This window comes from Dipteris shenzhenensis, chromosome 23 (assembly GCF_047967505.1).
Source record: "Dipteris shenzhenensis isolate YYH24624 ecotype China chromosome 23, Dip_SZ_1.0, whole genome shotgun sequence".
In the NCBI taxonomy this organism is placed as follows: Eukaryota; Viridiplantae; Streptophyta; class Polypodiopsida; order Gleicheniales; family Dipteridaceae; genus Dipteris; species Dipteris shenzhenensis.
Genome location: NC_141618.1, coordinates 50620315 through 50647627, shown reverse-complemented (window position 1 = coordinate 50647627; position 27313 = coordinate 50620315). Strand labels below are relative to the sequence as shown.

The 27313-nt window shown below is 40.9% G+C and overlaps 1 protein-coding gene across 1 annotated transcript; it reads left to right on the top strand.

Annotated features, from left to right (window-relative positions):
- Window positions 1-6161: 6161 nt before the first annotated feature.
- On the top strand, window positions 6162-8870 carry LOC147887503 (uncharacterized). Its single transcript, XM_087394606.1, has 7 exons — window positions 6162-6469; window positions 6571-6734; window positions 6956-7061; window positions 7168-7260; window positions 7551-7671; window positions 7962-8234; window positions 8391-8870. Exons 2-7 carry the CDS (start codon window positions 6661-6663, stop codon window positions 8513-8515), a joined length of 792 nt encoding a protein of 263 aa, XP_087250732.1. The 5' UTR covers window positions 6162-6469; window positions 6571-6660; the 3' UTR covers window positions 8516-8870.
- Window positions 8871-27313: the final 18443 nt, after the last annotated feature.

The window sequence follows — 27313 nt, the reverse complement described above, 5'->3', positions numbered from 1 at the left end:
GGCTTCTTAACCATTAGCAACATTCCATATGCCCTTCTTCATAAGGATGAATTTCACCTTGGTTTGCCAAGTGTGAAATCCTTCTCCTTCAAACTTATCAATATTTTGAGTTGCCATGAGAGGGTCTTACCCATGAGGAGGGCAATGTCTACTCTTTTACAAGGCTCAATCAAACTCAAATTATAGTCATCAGTAAAAGCCCCAATTGTGTGTTGACTTAGTCAAGCATTACAAAGCAAAAACTATCAAAATTGTCGTCCAGTAATAGCAACAACTTGGAGGTCAAAATTCAAACAATAAAAGGTAGCAATCATAGGGCTTTTAAGCTATAAATGAAGCTTGATTACCCAACTTCTTTCTCACAAGAATTGTGAAATGCTACACCAGGTCGCCATAGCCAAGCTCAGTAAGTTCGATTGTGTTTTTGATGATTGTGCATCAAATATTGGACCATTTGAGCTCGTATTTGAACAACAAGCTCCTTAGAGCATCGCCCTATTGTGACTGAGAGGAATTAGAGAGTTGTGGAGTAGACAAGAAAAATTTTAAAGTGGTGTATCAACATCATTTTTCATGAATACGAGCAGGCCATGCAAAATTTCTTTGCATTCACCGGTCCACTCATGTGCCCTGGCATGGGGAATCTCCAGATTGGGCTGATTTCCTCCAAAATGCTCTCCTCTTCATCAGGTAGAATGCGACCAAGCATCTTTGCAGAGTGCAAGTGCAACAACATAACATGTGCCATTGACCTATCACATACTTGCTAGGAGATCTTGTCCATGATTAACTATCCTATTCACAAAAAAGCCTAGCTGAGAAACTCCTTGCCCACTAGATTGATTTGTATCAAATATTGTTGCCGGTAGGTTGCACTACATACTATATTGAGCATTCCCATGTGTTACATATCAAGCCCTTCCATGCACGCACAATTCATCTCACATGGGGGAAAAGGTGTGCGAGCCCTCGGTGAACACATAGAACACAAGGGACATGTCAGCTGATTTGTAACTCTCACCCTCTTGATAACCATGATCTAGGCACGATCTGGGGAAGTCATCCAGGTTACCATTATAACTCAGGTTGAATGTTGTATAAAGTAAAGTCTAATGGAAGGAAGGGCGAGGTTTTGGTTTGCAATCGTTGTGCATTCTTGTTTGGTTGTGTCATGTTTCGAGTCGCCATCTAGTCGATAGCCCAATCGAATTGTTGCGATAACACACAAACTTTTTTTTTGACCTATTGTACTTGAATTGCCAAATAGCGCCCCACATGGGGTGACCAATATGAGGTCTTGAGCTTTGGGGGGGCTTGAACTGAGAACTAGCCCAAAATTGCATGCACATTTTTGAGAGTAGGTCTACACGGTGATAGGATAAAATCTGTATATATTTTTCTCCACATAGATTGTGCATGAGGGTAGACACCGAACACATGATAGTGTTAATTTGCGAGTTGTGTGTGAATAAGCCAATGTAACTGGCTGCACATGTAAAAGACCTTTTTATTTTGAACTTGAAAGACTAAAAGTTTTTTGCAGGGACTTACTTGGGAAATGATGATAGATAGTGTGGGAACACTGAGATTTCTAGAGCAAAAGGGTATCCATGTGAAGTCAATGTGGGAATATCAATGTGGTCACTTGTGTGTGCATGCAACTAAGGTTGTGTATGGAAAGCTTGTGAAAGGTTTGAGTGGTGATCTAAAAGTTCTATGTGCATTAAAATGTGCCTTGGTGTTATTTCATGTGGATTGGAAGAGTGGTAAAATGCTTATGGTGAGGTGGCTGGGAGAAGCACCTAGAGGGTGAAGGTGTCAATTACCATATGAAGAATTGCGTATGGAATAAAATGGACATTCTTTTCTGAAAATACCATGCATGCACGTGGCGGCTGAGGGGTGTTAGGAAGGTAGGAGGTGGCAACCTGGCCATGCACGTAGACATTGCTGAATAAGGGAGACGGAGGTGGTGCAAAGGAACGTCATGGGGGAAAGAAGACGGGGGGCTATAGGGGGATTAGATTCGCAGGTGCGACTGGGAGAGAGAAAAAAGATGATGGACTATCCACGGTTGACATACCCAGGTGCGTAAGGGAAAAGAAGAAGTTATGCTGAAGGAAAACCACGATGGACTAAAGGCGGCCTGTCAACGGAATCAATTTTGGGGGAGCTGTCGACTGATTACGTGGGCTATTGGGAAGAGCGGCCTACGTACATGATATATGTCGTGGTGGGTCTTCTGTGAAAGGAGAGCTGATAGTATATGGAGAGTCTTGGAAAGGGACGATAGGTACTGAGTACGTCACTGAGCATAGAGAGCGTGTTGAGCTTACGTGCAAGCAATAGGAAAGGGATGTCGCAATAAGTCAAGGAATTTGTCAAATTGTTGCCTGGGAACAAGAGGATCAATAATCGTCCAAGATCTCTACGTGTGGTGTTTTCTACTCATGAAATCTGCGTTAGTTTTCTTAAGTGGCAGGCTGCTTTGATCTTGTGGACAAAAGGAACTTGGTCCATGCTTGATATTAAGCTTGGGAAGCTGACTAATAGCCGGACAAAAATCTGGTGTGCACGCTCAGTGAAGAAGTTGCTGAATTGAGAGCTGACGTGTTGCATGTGCATCGTTTTGTTTGAGAAACGTCAGAAGAGGAAAAGTGAAGATGTTCTTGTGTCTATGCTTATCCTAGAGCTTGGCTTTGCTTGATGGTTGTGTTGATGTGAGAGTGTTCACTGTACCATTTATACTTGAGATTTGTGTGGAGTCCTGTGGTCGGTTGGATACCTCCTCTGGAAGTCGGTGCATAAGCTCTACCTTGAGAGCTACCACATTACAGTACTGATCCCGGGGAAGTCCTGAAGATATGATTTTGTCTCTAGAGTTGGATTCTGAAGAAGTGGATATGATACTGTTTGTAGGCTTTCATGTAGAAATTTACTGTCTGAAGAGTATTTTGATGGTCAGTGGACAATTTTAGTGCGGTTGAGGGATGAAGAGTGGGAGGGATTGACAGTAGATGAAAGTAGCTTACCAGATTTTGTTTTACACTTTGAGTTTTGTGAAGAGGAAGACACATTGTAAAAGTTGTGTTTTGGTCTTTGAATAAAGCTGGATGTTAGGCATGATTTTGTGTACTTGTTTGTTTGCCTTAGAGAGTTTGTTCAAAACATTCAGGGAGAAAAAGTTGTATGACTGTATGGGGTCAGTAGTAAAGCACTGAGTCATTTTGTGTTTGTCTGAGGACAGTGGTGTGTTTCACCTTTTTTTCACATCAACGGTGTTGGCATAATAATCACGAGTACTCATACCCATCTATGACAGGTTTGTTCACAAATTCATAATGCTAAAAGCATTCAATCCAAACCTTTGATATAGCAATGCTTGTATTTTATCTTTTATTGCAGCCAAGTAAGTTGGTTTTTAAACTTTGCCATGTGGCATAGTTGTGGCATAGTCATGTGGAAATTTCTACAGCTTGAGCAATTCGTGGAAGTTTTTTGTAAGCGCGTTCCCTTGCTGGAGTTTGGCTGCAAAAGCCGGACGCTAAGTAGGACCCTATATGCCATTGCTTAGTGCCTCCCTATGACCAACTTTTGGGCTACCTATTGTATTTGTAGCGTTTTTGGAGGCTTGCCAATCATTGTGGTTGGCCTTGGACTTTAGTGAGCAAATTTGAGTGTGGAGTGGCCAACCTTGACTGCATCTCAATGGCTCCTTGGGTGCTGTGGTTTGATGCATTGGCTCATGGCACCAAAAGAAGTTAAAGCTCCTCGAGTTTTATACAAAGGCTGGTCAAAAGATCACCTACAATCATCACTTGCATCATCTATCATGGTACATGCTTGTTGTTAAGAAACGTCACCATGAACTTCTGCACACCATGAATTTTTGCCTGCAAGAAGATGCAAATTATGGCTAAAATCCTACATACATTCTAAAGCTCCCAACTGCGATTGCATGTAGTTGACGTTGTTATTGCTGGTTAATGCCAAACATATCTACATACAGATTTGAGCGAAACTCAAGGCTATTTGGTTGGCAAATGCTTTGTGTAGAATCTTCTATAGTCTTTGAAACATTAGCTAATAGCTAATGTTGTCACTGCTCCTCAATGTGAAATAGGTTTGCATATAAATATGAAAGAAACTAATGGTTGCGATGGTGACCTTTTGGTTGGCAAATACTTCTGCAGAATCTCCTTCAGTTTCTAAAACATTACAGGCTTGGTGTCGCATCCTTTGAAAGTCCTCATGCAACTATGCAAATAAAGCAAATCAAAATTTAGATCATGCACATTGCAGATGCTTCAGAGGATGTAAATCTCATAGAATAATTTGTGGACGATCAATAGGCAATGACAACTACCTTGATTGAAGATGGATGCCTCTGTAATGCCACATCCTTTGTAAGGTGTTAGGCACCCATGATGCAAATCAAAATTTAGATCATACAGATGGATGTAATCTCTCAGAATAATAATTTGTGGACGATCAGCAAAGCAAGGATGGCGTACCTCTCACTTCTATGCCCTAGAGTGATTCCGATAGAGCAAAATCATGTACCACAAAGTTAGGAATGTCATTATTAACAAAGCTCCGGCTGATACCAGTGATGCTACCAGCCTGGACAGATTTGTGTAATAGAACTCCATCCACAAATGTTTCCAGCCTGACTTGCAATATATCATGGCTCCTTTTGTAGCAATTTTGTAATCTCTTGAGAAGATACAAGCTGTGTTCCTGCAGAGCCCATTCCTCATCTCAACAATCCTTGCCTTGCTGCCGATGCTCTCTATAATGATCTTGTGTTTTACAAGTAGCTCCACGTCTTTTGGAGTGTCTCTGAGAAAGTCCATGAAGTGAAGGTAAGAGAAGATGTCCACCCTTTGTCCACCTTGTGACAGCTCTCGTAGGCAATGAGGTTTCAGTGTTGTCATGCACATGGATTTTGGGGATTGACAGTGTACCCTTCTGGAACATGAGCTCATTCAAGATTCTTCCATGGCCCTGCAGCGTTGCCCCAGACAGGTAGAGCTTCCTTGCACCAGGCACTTCTGGAGGATAACCTGATCAATCTCCTCTTTGGAAGCAGGATCACTTGAGCGGTTATCCATGCGGACAGTAGAATACATGCAGACTAGAAGATGTTTTCTGCTCTCCATATCTAGATTCTTAACATGCTTGAGGGCTGTCTTTTTGGATCTGTTGAAGGGAAGAACCCTATGTGCCATCGCTACCTGTGTCAATTTGCTGATGGCGATTGTTCTAGGAGGCTCATGAGACAAAAGAGCATTGTTTACTGGGAGCAAGGCGAGGCAAGGAGAGGGGTTGGGTGAGGAAATTGGAGGTGCCTAGTGAAGGAGCCGTGGGTGGGGATCAAAGAAGCATTCTTTGCTGGGAGTGAGGTGATGCAAGGAAGCGAAGGATCCATGGGTGGTGATCGAAGAAGCGTGTCAAGGGAGAGTAGCAAGATCGAATAAGCATGTTAGTAACCATTCATCCATAGATCCCCAATGCCTTATGCATGGCATAGCCTTTGATCACTAATCGACACGTGGCATAACCCTTGATCGCCGCGTCAATCCTTAAAAGAAGGAATATAAGAAGATAAAATAAGACAAGTAAATGGACCCGTCTATGAAAACCTCCCTTCCTTTCTCTCCTCTCTCTCCTCTCTCTCTTCACCACGTGGAGCCCTTCTTTGCCTAGAACATGACTCTCCTCTGTGTGCCAAGTGGAACCTTTTCTATTAAAAGATAAGATAAGATAAAAGAAAAGAAAAAGAAGATAAAAGAAGACAAGGTGAATGATATTTAATCATTGATAAGGCCTGCTCAAGATTAAAAAAGCGGAAAAGAATACACTGGAGATGATTTGTAGGAAAACTAGAGAAAAAGGTGGAGGATTTCAAGGGGAAGAAATAAAAAGTGGGGAGTTGGACCAATCATAAAATTTAGGATTTTCGGAAAAAGAAAATTCTGAATTTTAGCTTCTTAGGCCAATAAGATGATTATTGTTAAGTATAACAATAATTATGGGTTTTTGAATTATGAGAAACTTAAGGACGGAGTTTGTAGGGGCGTGACTCTCACGATCAGATTTGAGGAGCAACCCGATTTCGACAGGGGCTTCTCTGCAACCTCCGCAAGTATTGCCCTCCCATCCCAGTTTTTCATCCTGCATTCGATCGTTTTTTTGCTATCCCAGATCGTGATTCTGCGCTTTGTTTGGTGCTTTTCCCTCGGTTTGCATTTTCATGTCCTTTCCCTGCAAAAGTGGAGCTCTCTGTGTCGCCGTTTCTGCTTCCTGTCGAGACTAATGTGTGGAAGACTTTGAATCATGAATAGATAGTCGAGTCACGAATTCTGCAATATCGAGACCTGTAGACGTTGTGCAGAGTTGCGTTACAAATGAGATTGACATGTGAGAGCCTGAGGGAGACTCGTCACGGTATAAGATACGGAAAGATGTAAGGATGCACAATCGTGCCATCCACCTCGTTGGCCTGGGTTTATTGCAGCTTGGCCATGATACGACCTTTGTGTTTCATAACCTTTTTCTCATGCGCAGTGTGAGACCGCTGACGCATTCAACAACGGAGATGATGGCATGCACGAGGCGGAAGCGAATGTTGAAAGAGTAGCATGAACCTAAAGGTGGATGCTGAATGTTAGCGCCTTGGGGAGGCTCGCTATAATGCCACGCTTCCCAATTCAAGGAGCTACGAAGACAAGGTACCAGAGCGACCACTCCTGGCGATAAACTTCTGATTGGATTGTGATAGCTCCTGTAAAGCTTCTCATATGCTTGTGAATATTATTTTGGTAGATCTAATCAAAATTTAGGTTTTAGGTATGATCGGGTCGGCGTGATAAAATTTGTACCATAGGAACTTTTCTTCATCCCTGATGCTTTTCTTACTGAACTTGATGGGCCCATTGTCTGGCTCCTCCAGGGATATCAAACCCAGAAAATTCTCCACTACTTTCCCAAGGGAGGAGAAGGATATTGATATTGAGGCTGATGTATTGATGCATGCTCTCTGCAAGCCATGGGAGCTGGTAACTGATCTTCTCAAGATCTGTCTCATATTTGTTGACTTGCATGATTCCTACTCAAAAGCTATGGAGGTGGTAGAATGCTCACAAACTGCACGTCTCGTGACAGGGCGGCCACCCTCATGACTTTTTAGTGGCCCATCGTTCTGCACGTATTACAGATGCAACTCAATTTTATGAGCGTGACAGAACGCTGATAAAGGTTTGAAGCACACTGAAGCCTGCCTAATTAGAACTTGAACCTTAGGTTTCTTGAGGAGAGAGTGGAAACATTAATCTTGATCAACAGTAATCTTATTCCCATCAGCATTTTGGAATTCATAGTAACTTCCCTCCTGGGATGACGAGCTCAGTATCTTTTGCAATACTTAAGTCTATATATTCATGTGACAATTCATGATTTTCCTCCACTTTATTTGTAGTTACATTCGGACCATTTTTATGCCGGCACGTAAATCGAAAGTCTGACAAACCACCATTTTTTTGTATTAGAGGCATGAGAGAATGGTAGCCGAAAAGGTAATCTGGAATAGACAAAGAGCAATAAGGGAAGAGATGCTTCAGCTCCTGACAAGACTGCATTCAATTGAGAAACAGAAACGCCATTTTAATGGTTGGAACCTTTCATCTGACATAAAGGTTCCAAGCAGAATGGCAGATTTAACGTTTCCACCATGCTGCTTGAAGAAAACTCATCGTTAGCTAAACACTTAGGAATATGTGAAAATTATGAATCTAATCGATGAAAATTTAAACTGCACGTGCTTAATAGTTTTATACTGTATGGTGCTAAACGTTTGTGGATCTTCATTACGATCGAATTGTTCTTTTACTGGATGCTGTATATCCTCTGACCTCATTTAGACCTGACGACAACTGTGGTGTTACTTATGAACAATGCAGCTGTGAGGGTTCAGAGTGAGGGTTCAGGATCAAACTCTCCCACAGCCAGATCTTTGAATCTAATCAGATTTGGCCATGTAAACGAGCATGATGCTAATGCGAACGCACAAGTCCTTTCATCAACCTTCGTTGATGATAGACTGGGTGCAGAATACCCAGATTGTTTTCCCCCACACCACTCTGGCTCAAGGTCAAGATCACACGGCTCATCTCTAATCGCTATAGACCAAGATGGAAACATACCCAAGCAGGCGCTCCTTTCTCCTTTGACAGGTATTTTTGGTGGTGGCCCAATTCTTTTACAATGAACTTACTCATTCCCAAGGACTTAGATTTAATTACCTTCAGCTCAACTTTGCAGATTCTGATGGTGATATATCTGATCTCATTCTTGCACTTCTGCTTCTGCATGAAATTGAAATAATGCAGCTGCAGAAAGGAAAGCAGTTGAAGAGTTGGATGCATTCGATGCACACTTGGAAGCTTCTAAACGGAAGGGAGGGGCAGCTGCACCTGGAAGTGCAGCCTCCTTTGGTAAAAGCAAGCGGAAATGATGCACAGATTGCGAATTGTCTCAAATCTTTCTGTGGTCAATCGTTGTCTGGAGAATTGGGTTTCTGCTCTTCTTTTTGGTTGTCAAACAAACATGTAAGAAAACATGTGTCATGTGAACGGAGCAAGTGCAGATCGAATCTTCTGGTTATGAACCCGGTTGGGCCCCCTGTCCAAATGAATTAAAGATGTCATTGTATGTTGTGGATGGGTTGAAACAGAATTGCATCTTTGTCAACCCATTCGTAGTCTACGATGCAAAATGGAATGGTTTTTTTGGGCTCACCTAGTACCACCTATAACAAAGAATGAGATACGTGGTTTAACAGGACTGACCGAGTGTAGAATTCTTTTGAGAGGATTTGGTTGCATGCTACAGTGAATTGCTGGACTGAATTATCTACAATACTTGAATGATATAATCTGCATTGAAGTTGCAAGGATAAAATTAATCTACATTGAATTTATGATAAATAAAAACAAGGAGCATTGCCATTTGCAATGCCAAGGTGATGTGTGGTAGTACAGGAGGTAATGGTAGTACAGGAGGTGTTTATGAAGGTTGTGATTTTTTTTTGCAGAGGACCGAATAATATTATTCACTCTAATATCAGCCCTCTAAATTGACTACAACTAGCAAAATTGGGTGCAGCCTTTTGAGCACCTTCCATCAAGTGCCCCAAAATATTTTTAGACATCCTATGGTTACTGTTACAACTCATATCAGGGGGAAGATAAGTTACCTTGTTTGGCTTCCCATGATGAGGGTGATTGCAAAGTAGTCAATTAAGTGGGGCTTGAGGAATATGAAGGAAACGATTCAAGTGTGCACTCGTAGTATGCCTTTTGTATTGAAGGATTGCGAGCTCTTGTATTTTGGGCTTATGCTTGGTTGCATTGGACATCCCATGGTTACTCTTAACAACTCATATCAGGGGGAAGATAAGTTACCTTGTTTGGATTCCCAGGATGTGGGTGTTTGCAAAGTAGTCAATTAAGTGGGGAATACTTGGGAAGAGATTCAAGAGTGCACTCAGTAGTGTGCCTTCTGTATTCAAGGATTACGAGCTCTCGTGGTTTGGGCTTATGCTTGGTTGCATTGGGGGTTGAGAAATATTTTACATTAGTTTTTCATATCGAGAAGAGAGATTCACAATTTGTTTTGTGCCTTGTTAGGTTGCATTAGGGCTTAAGTGAAGGGACTCGAAGTTCTCTTTAGCTCACTGTGATTGCAATGGAGCTTTAGAACTGAAGCTTACTTTGGTTGCATTGGTATGTAGAGTTGTAGAGTGAGTGCATGTGATTGGGGCTTTATTGGTCTCGAATGTAGAGTTGTAGAGTGAGTGCTTGTGATTGGGTGCATTGTGGACGCTTGGGACATTGTACATGGGTTTGCTTCAAAAGTGCGTGATGAAATCATGCTCCTTTTTGTGTGTTGTAAGTCTTCTTTTGTAAAATGTTTCTTCATCTTGAGTTTACCTTCCAACTTTGGGCCTTTTAACTTCTACAAGCTTGCTTACTTATTTTGTTGCCATTCAACGATGTTTTCCTTGGACTTTTTAAGTGATACATCATTTAGAGTCATGGTTTGTGCTTTATTTATGGTTGCAGGTTCAAGACTTAATGATAGGTGTCCAAGAACGTTTGCCACTCACTTGTAACACCGAAGTTTTGGAAGTTGATTTTCAAGGGTTTGTGCTTTATTTGAATGTCTATCGTTAAGTCTTCACCATGATTCAAACACCAACTATTTTTAATGAGCCAATAGAACTACCATTATAAAGGGAGATTGATCATCCTATAATTTGATACAAGAATTCAACCCATTGAAGCCTCTACAAAATGTTTGTCCTCTAGGCCATAGAGCTCAAAACCTAATTGAGTCTTTCAACCTAGCATCTCACCATGGGGTGCACCCATTTTGTGCATTCACTATATACCAATCTTAAAAAATAAACTCCAACACCCTAAATAGATTAATTGTTTGATAGGCTCCATGGGGCTCAAGTATTTCCAAAGATAGACCTTAAATTTGAAGATCGTAAATTTGGATAATCTGGTGGTTTCATAGCCATTACTTTGCATAGTAAGCAACAACCTATTGTTGCAAATTATGGTTTGTAGAATTTGATTTCAAAATCTTTTAGAAAAATTTGTGTCACCCTTAGGGGATCTGACTCCCATCCACTGTGATGCATCCATCCAACCAAAAACATAATATATCACACTTGCACAAAACATATCAAGGTTGATCATCACTACTATTTAAGCAATTTGACTTGGTTTTCTTCCTCATGAATATTTTCACAAAGCCATGGAGCTTCAAGATAATTTCTCATAATTTGAAGGCCATCTTATTGTCTTTGAAGAGCTCTTACAACTTAAGGGAAATAATAGTAAAATTGCTAGAAGGTTTTGTAGCCTTGGTGCACACTTTTGTACATTTTCTCATGGAGCCTTTAGTTTTTGTAGTTCCCTCTATAATTAGTTTTCTTTTTGCTATGCACTATCATCTAAGAAAGTGTAATTTAAGAGGGGGTGTTGAGGTGCATGAAGCAAAATGAGAGGATTTATATGAAGGTTATAACATGGCTGTGTGTCCCTAGTCTAAAGGATGATTGTAAACTACCTAATATTTCTCCTAATCAAAGTTATTTATAAAATCATGTATACTTAATTGTGTGATTAGAAGAGCATGCAAATTGTATAGCAGATAGTTGCCGCCATCTTCTCCTCCCTTACCTTACAGATTCATCTAAAAAGTATACACATATAACATTGTCATAGATGGATCCCTTCCATGGGTAAAATTATGGAATTAATTGGCTTGCTTCTCGCCAGTTTCCATTAGCTTTCAATTAGGTGGAAGCGACTTAGACAAAGGCTATCATATAGCTTTGTTGCATATACTAGTAAATGTACCAAAAAAGAGATTGCAAAGGGTAGAGGGCCAACACACCAATATCCAAACAAAATACAAGATAGAATACAATGCTTGTAAAAGAAAAAATAAATCTAGGAAGGTCTTGTCATAATTTGCATCAATTACACACCCAATTGTACACCCGAGTCAAGTAGTGTTGGTTTTTGTATCCTATCAAAAAGTAGGTAGCTAGCCTAATTCCTTCAAATTTCAATTTATGTTGCACAATGTTGTATGGTGAATGATGTTGTAGCCGTCGAGCAAACTTGCTAGTGGCATTGCACATTGCATTTCTCGTTCCCCATAATACAACATAATAAAAGTCATATTTTTTATTCCTTATGTTATTTGTATTTGATTAGTAAGTCATATGGTATATGCCTAAAGTCTTTTTGTTTCCAATGTTTCAACTGCCTTGTGTCATTGATTTTTGTCTCTATGATCTTTAAATCTACATTGTATCCTTTTCAAAGTCATTATTATATGGGACATTCCTTATACAAATTATAAGATGACATTGCATAGTTTCTTGAAATATTAAGGATCACCACTATGCCTGCATCCTTTTCATGTGGTGTACTTTAACATTATATACTCATAAAAGGATGCATTGTATTAGAATGACTAAAAAGATTTAAAGGCATGGAATCCCTCCATGTCAACAAACATGCATAGATTTATGAAAAATGGCCAAAGCGAATCCCTTTTGAATTGGTAGTGCCACTCAAGAAATTGAAGAATATTCATGATTGTTGCATACTAATTTGAATTCAAGTATCTAATTGGGTAATCTATTCATGTTTATAAGACTTCCATCTCATTTATTGTCAAAGAAAACAAGACATAGTCTCCTTCACAACTTCAAGGGGTAAAGGGTTGAGAAGGCAGATCAAGGGCAGAAGGAGGAGGTTGAGCAAGCAAGAGGAGGAGGAGGAGGAGGAGGGAGGAGGAGAAGGGAGGAGGTGGAGGAAAAGGGAGGAGGAGGAGGAAACAGGGAGGGAGGACGAGGAAGGAGGAGGGAGTGCAAGTATGAGAAGTGTAAGGGTAAGGGCATGTTTGAAAATGGTAGTGTATGGAAGCATGGACGCAATGGAGGTCAATCACATGAACACATAAGTGAACTTCAATACTTAACCCCAAAGAGTGGGAGCTTCATTCCATTGAGATAGATTTATACATGTTGGTCTCTACACAATTCACAGGAGACTTCCCGGTGGGAACTCTTTGTAGAAAATGTCTTGGATAAGAGTTTGTCCAATTTTTTTTGTTGGAAATTCAAGGGTTGGAGGACACCTCTTGGGTAAGAGTCTCTACACTTTTTGTAGGAACCTCAAGGGTGGGATCTCTTTTATAGTAGACCACTTGGTAAGAGACCGTACGATTTTTGGAGGGACGTCTTGGATCTCTACACTTTTTGAAGGGACCTCTTGGGTTTCTACACTTTAAAAAGGGATCTAAAAAAGTGTAGGATTTTAGCGTTTCACTCTCTAGATCCAGATTTTGCAAGTATGATTGGATATGTCAGGAAGGTCCTCAGCAACATCCAGTTTGACACACACTTGAGGATGTCCTCTAGGATTGATAAATTGCTCTTTTTCTACATCAATAACCTACCCTAGACTCCTACAAAGATTTGGAGCTTGGTTGCCAAGAGAAATCAGAGATTTGGAAGTTCAACCCACACTAGCACAAAGGTAGATCTAGGCTTGTATTTTTGGATGAAGATAGGCTAGAGCAGTCCATTGATAGGATTTCTTCTTGGACCCAAACCTCCTACTTTTCTTGAAAGTTGGCTGAGAAACAATTGGAAAAGGTCTAGTTATCACTAGTGTAAGATTTCTAAGAAAAGGACACTAAAGACATGGCTTGGAAAGCTTTACACCATGCTCTATGCCTAGACATTCCATAGGAGAATTTTGGAGGCAATATCCAAACATTTAGTCAAGAGGAGGTTGGGATCTCTCAGGGATCTCCATGCATATTCGCCAAGCACAAATTGATCTAGACATAAGCGAAAAATTGGAGCCACAACATGCATGGCATAGACTAAAGCTATTTAGAGAACAATACATCTTTGAGAATTTACAAGCAACTTTGACGTGGTACCCTGTTGCTATAGGTGGGATGCCAATAGACATGATACATACAAGGAATATGCTCCTCGTAATTGGACCCTAATAAATACATACTCCAAGGTGAAATGGAAAATACAAGAAACACTTATCAAAGCCTTGGACAAACATGCATGATAGATGCGATGTAGCTATGACAAAACACTCAAGGAGAGCGCCAAATATAGTGAAACTCTAGTAGTCATGCTGGAGATATCCCTCACCCTGATGACCATATACTCATGCTCAGTTTCAATCTGAATGAATGGATACATGCTCAAACAACCAATCACCTCTTTCAAAGAGCCATATCTCTTCAAGGATAGTACATGTGTCTATTTGAAGAAATGGTTGATACAGTTTTCTTCAAAGCTAAGCAAAAAAACAATGGTGTTTGAGAATTACAAGGAAAAAATTTACAACAAGCTCAATCCATCTATCATTGCTGGTAGCATCTTTATCACACTCATCGGGTAAAAGTAACTGCATCAGAGAATCTCTTGCAAACTCAACCATAACCCAACGATTGGTAATCAAATAAGTCGGAGGGGGTTGTTAAACTTGTGGCAACAAGGGCATAAGCACACTGGCATAAGCACACTCTAGAGCAATGAAGATGAGATCATTGTGTGTGTAGAGTAGCAACAAAGCTCCAGTTGTAATATCTTGAGCTTGAAAGATGGTATGATGACTCTAAAAGGATAGCATAGACAAAATCCTCTCTAGATTGGTAATTGTCAATAGGAATGGGAGTATATTCATGGAACAACAATTGGTGTACAAGAATCTACCTAATTCATGTTTCATTTGTGGGTTCTCTACCCATATATTAAAAAACTGTCCCTTGAAAAGGAACAAACCCAAGACACCTCAGGAACATTCTCAGCAATAGGCAAATCAACCCAAGTGGTTTGTCAACGACAAACAGAAATCTCAAACAAAGGAAGAGGTTGCAAAAAAAGGAATCAGCAATGCATCAGCCAAGGTGGCAGAAGAAGCGAAGAACACTGAGGTACACTAAGGGGAGAACATAGTCACATTTCTATTGGTTACAAACAATGCCTATGAAGCACTGATAGAGTAAGAAATTGAGCAATGGATTCAGGAAGGCAAAATGGAAGAGGATGAGGTTAAGCCTGGATGGTCAAAGGAATTTGAAGAAGATGTCAACTAGCAGGATGCAAGTATGAGTGACTTTGAGTTAGGAGACTCAAAGGAGGAACTTCCTTTGGTTCAAAAGCATGAAAAAAATATTGAGGTTCTAGTGAAGCCTCAAGCCACTTTTCAAAATAAGAGAATTTCTCAGGTCAAAGTCCAGAGTGCCCCTCCCAAAAGCCTTGCCCCCAAGGGAAAAAAGGGGAAGATCAAGAATGGTAAGTAGCCCATTTTCATTCGTGACATTAAATGTGTGTGGATTGATTGACCCTTTGAGTAGTTAGTAATTAGCCAATTGGCTGAGAGGGAACTCTCTTTCCCCAACTTTTCTTGCACTGCAAGAAGTCAAAGTAATCAATGATGTCTTACTAAATAGACTCAAAAGTATTGATAGCAGAAGAGTATGGTATTTTATTACTCATGAAGAGGGTAGAGGGGGGACGGTAATAGGAGTCATAATAGAAGTCTTATCTCACTATAAAGACTGTGTGTCCAATTTTCAACAAGATATAAATCATAGATGGATTTATCTCAAGTGCAAGATGAAAAGAATAACTTTTATTGTGGTTTCAGTCAATGCCCCAACTAGAACAATTACTAGAAGAGCCACTTGGGATGTAAAGATGGACCTGGGTAGTGATTGTGTGATACTAGGAGACTTTAATATGGTTGAGGGTCCACAGGATAGGTGGTTATAGAAAGGGTTTGTGCTTAGAGGCCATGAGCTACAAATCTGGGAAGACCTTAAGGAAAACCTACAATTTGTGGATATTAGTACATCTGGCATTTATACTTGGTGCAACAGAAAGATAGGGGAGCTAAGAAAAGAAACAAGACTAGACATAGTTTATGTTGCACAATCTCTTCTAGATCAAGCCTTGGGAGTCAAACAAAGAACCTTCTCCTCCCTCACTTTATCAGACCATAAACGTTTCTATGTCTAGTTAGATATGGGGAATGGTAGGAAATGCAACTTCTAGTTTAAAGCAGATCCCTCCTTATTCAAACTTCAGTCTGCACAGAAATAGGTCATTGAAAGATGGAGCATGGTTTTTTTTTCTACAAATTCTTGCTCTAAGGGATGGCAAAATGCTATGCAAAGTGTCAAATTTTTTTCAAAAGAAGCTAGAAAAGGCAGAGTTGCCATCAGGACTAGGAGAATGGATAAGTTGAAGGATGAACTAGAATAACTAGAGCATTCAACAAGGTTACAGGACAGTAATGCCCAGCAACAACTGCTAGACAAAAGAAAGTAAACCAGAATCCAGGAACAGATAAAAATTCAGAATGCTAAAATCTATTTCAGAGATTGGTGGGCTAGAAAAGTGGACATACCAACTAAATAAAACTTTATGAGGATTAGAAAAAAGAGAAACCAGAAGGAAATTCCTCTTTTGCAGAAGGATGATGGCTCTCTTGTCAAAACAAAGGAAGAAAATATGGAGATCATTGTTGGTCATTTCAAGGAATTGCTTAGTATAGTAGGCCCACAATGATGAACAGGTTACAGATGCCAGGTTGAGATGCCAACAAGTCAGATAGTGTATGGTGTCTAATTTGGATAGGCTATAGCTAAAAAATGATCTCTCCATTCAAGAACTTAAAGAGGCTGCTTTCTCTATGGAACTCCAAGGAGGATGGTCTTCCAATAGAGTTTTATTAGTCTTTTTGGGACACAGCTGGCTCTACTCTAATTGGTAGTGTGAAAAGAGAGCTCTGAGCCGGGTTTCTTGCCCCATCACCTAAATGGAGGGCCAAAAGATGGGGATAGGACAGTGTTAAAAAATCGGAGACCTCTAACTATGTTAAACTGCTCCTAGAAGATCTTTGCCAAAGCCCTGGCTTTAAGGATGAGAAACAAGATGGATAATTGGATTCTATAGGAACAGAAAGGGTCTATCAGAGGCAGACAAGGAAATTATAAATCTTTGGGAGGGATGAACACATGCTGAAGAAACCAAGCAAGATGTATGCTTTATAAAAATTGATTTTCATAAAGCTTATGATAGGCTCAATTGGTATTTTCTCCTACAATCCCTCAAGAATTTGGGGCTAGGAGAAAGGTTCACATCTTTTGTTGCTTTTCTACTTTTCAATGCCTTAGCAAAAGTCTTTGTAAATGGAGACATGAGTCAAAATTTCTCCTTGAAGAGATCAATAAGACAAGGGTGCCCTTTGGCCCCTTTGTTGTTTGCTATTGCAACTGATGCTTTGGGGTGGTTAATGAAAGACCAAGTGTCCATGAATTTAGTTAGAGGAATTGAGATTCCCTCGGGAAAACATCTAGCTAATCAACAATTTGCAGATGATACAACATTAACTATCATAAACATAGATGTAGACGTTCAAGGAGCAATGAAGTGTATGGGTATATTTTTCTTGGCATCAAGATCTAAGATAAATCATAATAAAACAGGTTATGCCCTACTCTCAGGTGACTCTCAGATGCTTTTGGACTAGATGGGATGCAAAAAAATCCAAAATGGGCAAATTTTTAGATGGTTGGGCATTACTATGTGATTTAAAGTTAAAATGAAGGATCAACAAAATTAGCATCAGCATCAACATCAGAATCAACAAAGAGGAAATCATTCCAACCGAAGAAGATGCCAAGGACGAGGGAATGCATCCACCAATGTGTCAAACATCCAGTGCAACTACTGTCACAAGTTTGGACACTTTGAAAGAGATTGCCACAAGAAGCAATACGACCAAGGCGATCAGTCCAGCAGCAATCGAGGCAATTTTCGAGGCAGAGGAAATCATCATGGTGGATATTCTAGTCACAACCATTTTGCAAATGAACATGGGAATATGTTTCTTGCAAATGAGGAAATGTAGCAAATTGATACAGTGTACCTAGACACTGATTACAATCCCAAAGAGGATTTCAGCTATCAAGTCGACCAAGTGGAATAGGATCCTTGGTATATTGATAGTGGTGCATCATCTCACACGACAAATCATCAGGAATGGTTCATAGAGATGAAACCATTAGAAGGTCAGAAAAATGTCATCTACACAATAGACAATACACCGAATCCAGTTCAAGGGATAGGTGTTATCCCTATGAACAATTTCACTGGTATGAAAGGATTGGTGAAAGATGTGCTCTATGTTTTGAAGCTTAGCAAGAACCTTTTGCCAGTAGGTCAAATGAGGAACACAACTATAGAGTCATCTTCGATGGAGATGAATGCACTATCAGAGATAAATCCAAAAGATGTCAGCTAGTAGCAAAAGGTGTCAAGGAATGATGCTTATACAGAATGCTAGCTATAGTACCAGATAAGCATGCCATGTCATCTCATCTGCAATAGATGCCACTATCTACAAAATGGCACAAGAGATATGGTCATGTCAACTTCAAGTACTTGTTAGATCTCAAGAATCAGAATATGGCAATTGGGATTCCTAAGCTACAGTTTCTTGGAAAGGTTTGCAAAGCATGCTGCTTTGGCAAACAAAAGTGAACCAACTTCGATAGAAGTACCTCTCGTGCACGAGGTATTCTTGATTTGATTCATACAGATGTATAGGGTTATGCCCAGAGCCACAACATCAATGGTTCACTTTACTACTTGACTTTCATCGATGACTACATTAGATATTGTTGGGTCTACTTTCTAAAAGAGAAATCTGAAGTGTTTTCCAGATTTCAAGAATTCAAAGCCATGGTAGAAAACCAGATAGCCAGAAAGATCAAAGCCATGAGATCAGATAGAGGAGGTGAATACATGTCTTCAGCATTCATGAACTTTTGCAAAAATCACGGCATTCGAAGACAATTCACATGTGCAGATACTCCTCAACAAAATGCAAGAATTGAAAGGAAGAATGGGATTTTAGCAGACAGTGCTAGAGAAATGCTTAGTGAAAAGCATCTTCCAAATCAGTATTGGGCAGAAGCAATAGCCACTGCAAACTATTTGCTGAATTGGCTTCCTACCGAACCGATACAAGGTATGACTCCTTATAAAGCATTCACTAGACACAAGCCACACATTGGGCATCTCTGCATATTTGGTTGCATAGCATATGCCCACATACATGATGATCATCACAGGAAATTTGATGCAAAGTCATGCAAATGCATCATGGTTGGCTATAGTGAAGAAAGCAAAGCATACAAATTGTATGATCCCATCAACCGCAAGGTCATTATCTCTACAGATGTAATCTTTGATGAGGAATCAGAATGGAAAACCTCAAATACATAGGGCAGTATTCAAAGATACAAAGCCAGACTAGTTGCAAAAGGATTTGCACAGTAATATGGTCAGGACTATGATGAGACTTATGCTCTAGTAGCAAAGATGGATTCCATACAGTTCTTGATATCACTAGCGACACTCAACAGATGGAATGTGTATTAGCTCGATGTCAAGAATGCATTTCTCAATGGTTATCTAGACGAGGAAGTCCACATGCAATAACCAGTAGGTTATGTTGAACCAGGAAAGGAGAATAAGGTTTGCCATGTCAAGAAAAGTCTCTACGCTTGGTACAGTAGAATTGACAAGTATTTTGATGATCTTGGATACATCAAATCCAATGCAGATCATACTCTCTACTACAAAGTTCAAGGGGAAAACACTACTATTGCACTTTTGGATGTAGATGATCTGATTGTAACAGGAAGCAAGGATAGTTTCATCAGAAAACTAAAACAAGACTTATCTGCAGAGTTCGACACGAAAGATCTTGGACTTATGCACTATTGTCTTGGAATTGAGATCTGGAGAGATTCAGATAGCATATTTATAAGTCAGCTCAAGTATGCACAGTCTCCTGAAGAAGTTTCATATGGCATATTGCAAGATTGCAGCCACTCCCATGGAACAGAGTTTGAAACTTACTAAAGATTCAAAAAATCCTATAGTCAATGATAGGTACTACAGACAGCTCATTGGATCTCTTATATATCTGACTATCACTCGGCCAGATATTTGTTATGTAGTAAGCTCACTAGCATAGTTTATGGCAAATCCAAAACAGTCTCATTGGAATGCAGACAAAAAAGTCTTGAGATACATCAGAGGTACAAGACAGTTTGGGATAGAATACAGAGGAAGTCATCCACGGTTGCATGGATACTGTGACATGACTATATGCTAGAGATCATGAGACCAGGAGACCAACACAAGGATATGCATTTTTCCTTGGTCAAGGTGCTATATCATGGTTGTCAAACAAACAACCAACTATCTCTTTGTCTTCGACTGAAGCAGAATATAGGGCACTCACTACAGGTGCATGTGAGGCTATATGGCTCAGAAGACTATTATCAGAAACAGATTATTTTGATGAGTCAAAGCCAACAACAATATATTGCGATAATCAATCGGCTCAAGCATTGGCCAAGAATCTAGTATATCACTCCATGACAAAGCACATTGATGTCAAAGAGCACTTCATTAGAGAAAGAGTGTTACTTGGTGACATCACGCTACGGCATTGTGATAGCAAAGAGAATGTTGTAGACATCTTTACCAAACCACTCAGTAAAAAGCTATTTGAGAAACACCGATTAGCTCTTGGTTTGACACAGAGGAAGGACATTCTTATTAAAGGGTTGTGATGGAATGTAATGCTCAGTCCTTCTTCGATTCCCCAGAATCATCATCTTGAGGGAAGGCCTACTTCATGATGTTGATCTTGAGGGAAGGTGTTGAGAGTTCACGCTCAACATCATGTGATCACGTGTGCATAGCACCATCATGTGATCATCTGTGCATAGCATTAACCCAATAGAGTGCTATAAAGGAAAGGGTTAGATCCCCTGACCCTAACCCTAAATGGGTTTGTATATATTCTATTTTTCAACTAAATCTAGTGTATAGTTAGTCATTTTTGGTGCGCTCTCTAGCTGTGCCCTCTCTCCTCATCTCCACTCTTCTCCTCTCCCCTCTTCATATTTTGTCAGATGAGTGTACGTCTTCTACCATGCTTCCTCATAAGGCTACAAGATGCTAAGATGCATGATAATCTGGTTTCTATGAATCCCGCATCGTTTGAGCTATGCAGCAAGATTGCGATACGCTTAGGAGAGAACATGAGGGAGAATCCCCAAAAGGATAAGTCCTTAGGTTCATCTGATATGTCCCAAACGATAAAGGCTTCAACCTTAGAAGTAGCTAGGGATGCAAGCATGATGCCCAAGGTGCTCAACATGGAAGAGTTGGCCATAGATCTATTAAACAAGTTGAGCCAACAATGAAAGATAGAAGGACCAAAAGGTGCTCCTAGAAACTTCCATCTATATCAACAAAGAGAGAACATATGGTGTGGGGTATGCAATGGAAATCATCCCACTAAGAATGCCATCATCTTAGAGCCAAGACAACAGTCTATTGTACCCATTGTACTTGTTGGGAAAATCATGACACATCCTAATGCCATTATCCTAGGGTGATTCCTCAAAGATTGGGAAGAGACACAATAAGGTCATCATCCAAGGTGGGTTGGATGAAGACGCGACCTCCCTAGTAACATCCTCTACCTCTGATCATACTTTCTCAAATAGTACTAGTAATAAGCACCTGCATGAGGCAAATGAAGGAACAATAAGGGATTCAGCCTATGGCCGAGCCACAACACCTCATCTCCTGAGAGACATTAACGCATCTTGGCCAGATACACCTTGAAGTATGTGATTCTAAAAATTCAATCCATAGAGGGTACCTCTATCAAGGTTATTGGTTCTTTAATGTTGAATGTTTCTTTGGACAATTACATTGTGCCTTGCAAGTTTTTTGTAGCTCCTCCAAGTACCTTAACGGAAGCTGCCGTTCTTGGTAAAATCTAGATCCAAATCTAGATCCAAGACACTTACAAAGGGTTATTTGTTGATGAATCATTGCATCAAGATGCACCAATCACTAGCCAAGGATCAACATTAGCAACTACTTCCACCTTCCCACCTCGACAAGGAAGCCACCAAGGAAGAAGACAAAGACAAAAGGCAACCAAGAAAATATAGGTCCAAAAGGATCTATTGAAGACTCAAGAATACTTTGAGGGTGAATTATATTTTTGGATTCTAAAGAAACTTCAACATATAAAGACACCCCCTCATCTAAACATTGAGCCTCACCATTGCTAGCCACCCCCTCATGTACGAGGCCCAGGGATATTACCTTAGCAACTTTTATATATGGGCACCCAAGCCTCGCCAGAACAATCAACATCCCATGAATGCTTGCTCTAAGCCTAAATGTACACCATCGCAAAAGCAGAAGCGGAGCCCCAATTCTATCAATACAAAAGCATCAATGGGTGTAGATGCACCAGTAGTAGTCACACAAGAACCTACTTTGCAAAGATGCTAAGAACAACGAGAACCTACTTGCAAGGATAAGGGAAAAGCACCAATGCAGGAGGATCATACACAAAGGAATTCATCTACCTCCTCTCGAGTAGTTACACACCAACCAGTCTCAAAAAGGGAGACAATAATGTTAAATTACACGGCCCAGCAGAATAGAAACTGAACAAAGAATAGAGAGTACACAACAACGAACAAACTTTTCCTTCAATACTGATGTAGTACAGATGATGGCTTCGTCCACCTGTGTGCTCCCACAGTGGATCTTAGATGGTGATCTAGATAGATACTGGGTGAAGAGCTACTAGCTAGAAGATTTGATCTGATTTGAGCTGATCTGATACAATGGACTGGGGAGGTTGCCTCTTTATAGCTATGAGGGTGGTAGTTGGATCAACGTAGTTAGTGTAATTGACCAGTTAACTTAGTTGGTGGAGCTGACCAATCAACCTAGTCGGTGGAATTGACTACTTGTCCATGGAATATTTAAGAAATATTTTCTATATCGTCACCTCGGGGGCTCTCACCACCGAACCCCCATCAAGGGGGCCATTGGCCCCTAGGACCCCCCAAACCCCAGCGAGAGCAAGGGGCTCCCACACAATCACCTTTCTGCCATCAACAGTCTCATTGTGATGGACCTCATCTGACATGCAAGTCAGGATCCCATCCAGTGTCCCGGGATCACACATGGCTTCTCCTCATATGGGGGCCTTACAACTTGAGCACCTTGGACCACTTGTGGTTACCAGGAGGGTGGGGCATTGAGCATATCTAACCCCCCCCTCAATGTCCACCCATAGGTGAACTACTTTCTCGGCCCAATGTTGAGTCTCTGAAGATGACCATGAAGTTGATCCTTCCCGAGTGCCTTGGTAAAGATATCTGCTCCATTTTGCTCTATTGGACAGTAGACCGATTCCACTATCCCGTCCTCGATCAAATCATGCACATAGTGATACTGAATCTCTATATGTTTTGTGTGTACATGAAACACTAGATTTTTAGCAATGGCCATGCAACTTTGATTGTCGCACCTCAGCATAGTTGCCTCATCCTCTTGCACTCCCATGTGCCATAAGATCCTCCTCAGCCACACTACTTTACATGCAGCAAAAACATGCTGCCTTGTACTTAGCCTCGGTACAAGACAATGCCACTGTTGGTTGTTTCTTATTACTGATCCAAGAGAGGATACCTAAACCTAAAGAGAAATAATATCTAGAAACTAATTTCCTCGAATCAACATCTCTAGCCCAATCTGAGTCACAATTACCAGCCAAGGAAGTGCCCGTACCATAGGTGATGCCATAATCAAGAGTTCCCTTCACATACCCGAGCACCCACATCCCTGCATTCCAATGATTCTCCTAGGCTTATTGGAGAACCTGCTCAAAACATCAATAGCAAAACTGATGTCCAATCTAGTGTTGCACAGATAGATGAGACTACTGACCAACTTCCTATACCTCCCGCCGATGTTTGCTAGTGGTGAGGCATCCTCCATAGACAGTCTCACATTTACCTCCATAGGTGTAGCTATCTCCTTGCACTCAGACATACCAATGCCTTCAAGATCTCCCTTGCATGTTTCTGCTGAGAGATGAAGATATTGCTTGGCTCTTGCTAGACTTCAATCCCGAAACAATATTGCATCAAGCCTAAGTCTGTCATTTCAAACTTCGTGCTCAACGCCTTTCTAGTCTACTAGATCATGTCTTCATAATCACCTATAATACGGAGATCATCCACATAAAGAATAATAATAGCAAAATTTCCACCTTCCCTGTATGCATACAAGTTAGCATCTAAGGCACATCTTTTAAAGTTTAATTTATGAAAGAATTTGTCTATCCGTTGGTACCATGCTCTTGGGGCCTATTTCAGCCTGTACAAAGCCTTCTTGAGCTTGCATACCTTGTTCTTAGAATGGGGGGCTCAAACCCTAGTGGCTGAGCCACGTACACCTCCTCCTTGAGGTCACCATTCAAGAATGCTGATTTAACATCCATTTGATAAACTGGCCACTTTTTATGAGTAGCCACCACTGATAGTATTGTGCGAATAGTGGTCATTCTAGCAGTCGGCGGAGCAAAGATTCCTGAAAATCAAACCCTTCAACCTGCGAAAATCCTTATGCAACCAATCTGGCTTTGTACTTTTCCAAAGTCCTATCGGCCTTGTACTTTACCTTCCAAACCCACTTGGTGCCAATAACCCTTCTGTTAGGTGGTCGATCTACCAACTCCTAAGTTTCATTCTTCATGATGCTATCATATTCTACTTGCATAGCGTTTTTCCAATTTCAGTTTGCAAGTGCTTCCTCCAAACTCGTAGGCTCCTTTACTTCTGCAATAATCTTAGCCCATCAAGGCCATATTGACTATGTGAGCAGAAGCCCTCCTTTACTCCTCAATTCTCTGAGATCACGCCTTTTGGTCCGTCTGCATGCTGCTCAATAGACATAGGCATCTGGTTATCATGGTCGTAGAGCTGCCTTACCCATTGTGAAAATGGCTTTTCCGATGGTGTAACAATAGGTTGGTGACTTATACCTTCGTCATCTAATATTTCCTCCTCCTTTATAGCTCCTAGGATAGGTCCATAGTGAATTACCTCTTTGCATGATGATAAAGTGGAAGAGCTCTTCTCTGCCTCCACTACATGTAGCTGCTCCCTGAACACCACATCACGGCTTGCTATGATCTTCTTTGCCTCTCGATCATACAACTTATAGGCTTTCTTCTCATCACAATAGCCTAAGAATATACATTTGGCGCTTTTTGGCTGTAGCTTGTTTCTCTCTTTGTCTGGTACATGTGTATAGCATTCACATCCAAACATTTTGAAGTGGGAGATAGATGGCTTCTTATTGTTGTAAGCCTCATGTGGTGTTTTACCTTTTGAGTGCCTTTGTATAGCTGCAATTAAGGATATAAACCGTAGTATTGACAGCCTCATCCCAAAAGTAGTTTGGTAGTCTAGCACCTTTCAACATACACCTCCCCATCTCCACGGTGGTCCGCATTCGGCGTTCAACAATAGAATTTTGCTAAGGCATATAGATGTCGTCGTTTGTCACTTGATCCCTTTGCTCTTGTAAAAATCTCCAAACTCTGTAGAAACAAACTCACCCACCATCCGATCTGATTTTCATCACTTTAATCCCTGTTTCATTTTCAACAAGCTGTAGCCATTCTTGAAATTTACCAAAATCTTGAGCCTTTTCGCGAAGAAAGTACACCCACATCTTCTTGCTATAGTCGTTGATGATCAATAGAAAATAGGAAGATCCCCCCAAGGCCTGTGTAGGCATCTTACCACAGAAGTCAACATGCACCAACTCTAGAGGAGCATTTGCTCTATTCTTGCTTTCTTGTGGGAATGCCTTTCTTTGTTGCTTGCCCATCGTGCAAGCTTCACATGGTTCTTTGATTTCTACTACTATAGGTAAGTGAGCAACCATTCTTGCTTCTGCATCTCCTTCAGCACTGCAAATCCAATGTGGCCGAATCTTTCGTGCCAAAGTCGCTTGTGCCCACTCTAGCGGTGGTTGTAAGAGCACTTAGCTCATACAAGTTGTTCCTCCTTACTCCTGTGCCAACAAGATTGCCAGCACTATCCAAAATTTTTGCTCCTGTCTTGTTGAACCTCACCTCATGGTCAAGGTCAGTTATGGAAGCAATTGATAACAAATTTCTCTTGATTTGTGGAACATATAGCACATTAGGTAGTTTCTTAACATCTCCATTTACAGAAACAAATGAAACCATACCTGTACCCTCAATAGGGCATTTTGCATTATTTCCAATTGTCACAATGATGGGTTCCTGTAGAAGCTACATGGAACAATATAGACCCTTCTTGTAGGTCATGTGATGGAAGGCACCACTATTTAACACCCATGAATCAATGGTTGAAGCTTCTTGAACTCAGGAACACTCTTCCTCAATGGCCAAAAATAGATCCAACTCTGCTTCCGCTGTGTTAGCTATCTCTTTCCCCTTGTCTGTCTTCTTCAGGGTACCATTCTTTTCATCTACTTTCTTGACCCGGCAATGTGCAATCACATGGCCCTTCTTCTTGCAGTAGAAGCACTCTCCCTGAAACTTCTTCTTGCCTCCCTTCTTCTTTTTGTCACCACTAGTAGAGGACTCACCTTTGGTGGAGGAACTACCTTTGCCTTTCACAGTGGCAGAGAATGCAGCATCCCCATTGCCACCTCCATCTCAAGCTTTAAGCCTCGATTCCTCCTCCATAAGTAAAGCACATAACTCCTCAAATGTCAATGGTTGGGGTCTCACTTGAGTGTTAAGCACTGTTACCAGTCCATCATACCTTGGTGGACATATCCGGAGACACCACTGAGCTAGCTCTTTGCTAGTCTTTTGTATCCCAGCACCACCCATCTGGTCATGCAAATTTTTGATTCAGGTTATGAACGCCTCTGCTGTCTCTCATTCATTAAACTTCTTAGCTGTGAGTTGATTCTCCAGGTTCTGGATCCTTGTCTAATTTCACGTCTCATACTGACTCTTCAATATGTTCCAGGCCACAGTTGCCTTAGATGTATGCTAAATCAAGGTCAAAACACTATCAATAGTACTTGTAACCAAGGCACACAGTGCATTTGCATTCCTACATTTCCAAGCTCGTAGAAGGTCAGCATTAGGAGATATCGTTCTCCCTGCATTTGCTGGGTCGAGGGTTTCTTGTGGTTTTGGGTTAGCAGTCCCCAGTATTGTCTCTAGAAGCTCATATGAATCTAGAATAGTAGTACTTTTAAACTACCACAGAGTGTAGTTCGTACATGAGAGCTGTTGAAGCCCTCGCCTCCCTTCTACTCTTCAATCCTTAGAGCTGCCTGGGCTCGAATACCATGTTAAATTACACGGTGCAACAAAACTGAAACTGAACAAAGAATAGAGAGTACACAACAAACTGGAGACGAGCAAACTTTTCCTTCAATACTAATGTAGTATAGATGATGGTTCTGTCTATCTATGTGCTCCCACAGTGGAGCTTAGATGGCAATCTAGACAGATACTAGGTGAAGAGCTACTAGCTGGAAGGTCTGATCTGCTTTGAACTGATCTGATACAATGGACTAGGGAAGTCGCCTTTTTATAGCTATGAAGGCGATAGTTGGATCAACATAGTCGGTGGAGTCGACCAGTCAACCTAGTCGGTGGAACTAACCGGTCAACCTAGTTGGTGGACCTGACTAGTCGTCCATGGAACATTCAGGGAATATTTCCTATACCATCACCTCGGAGGCTCTTGC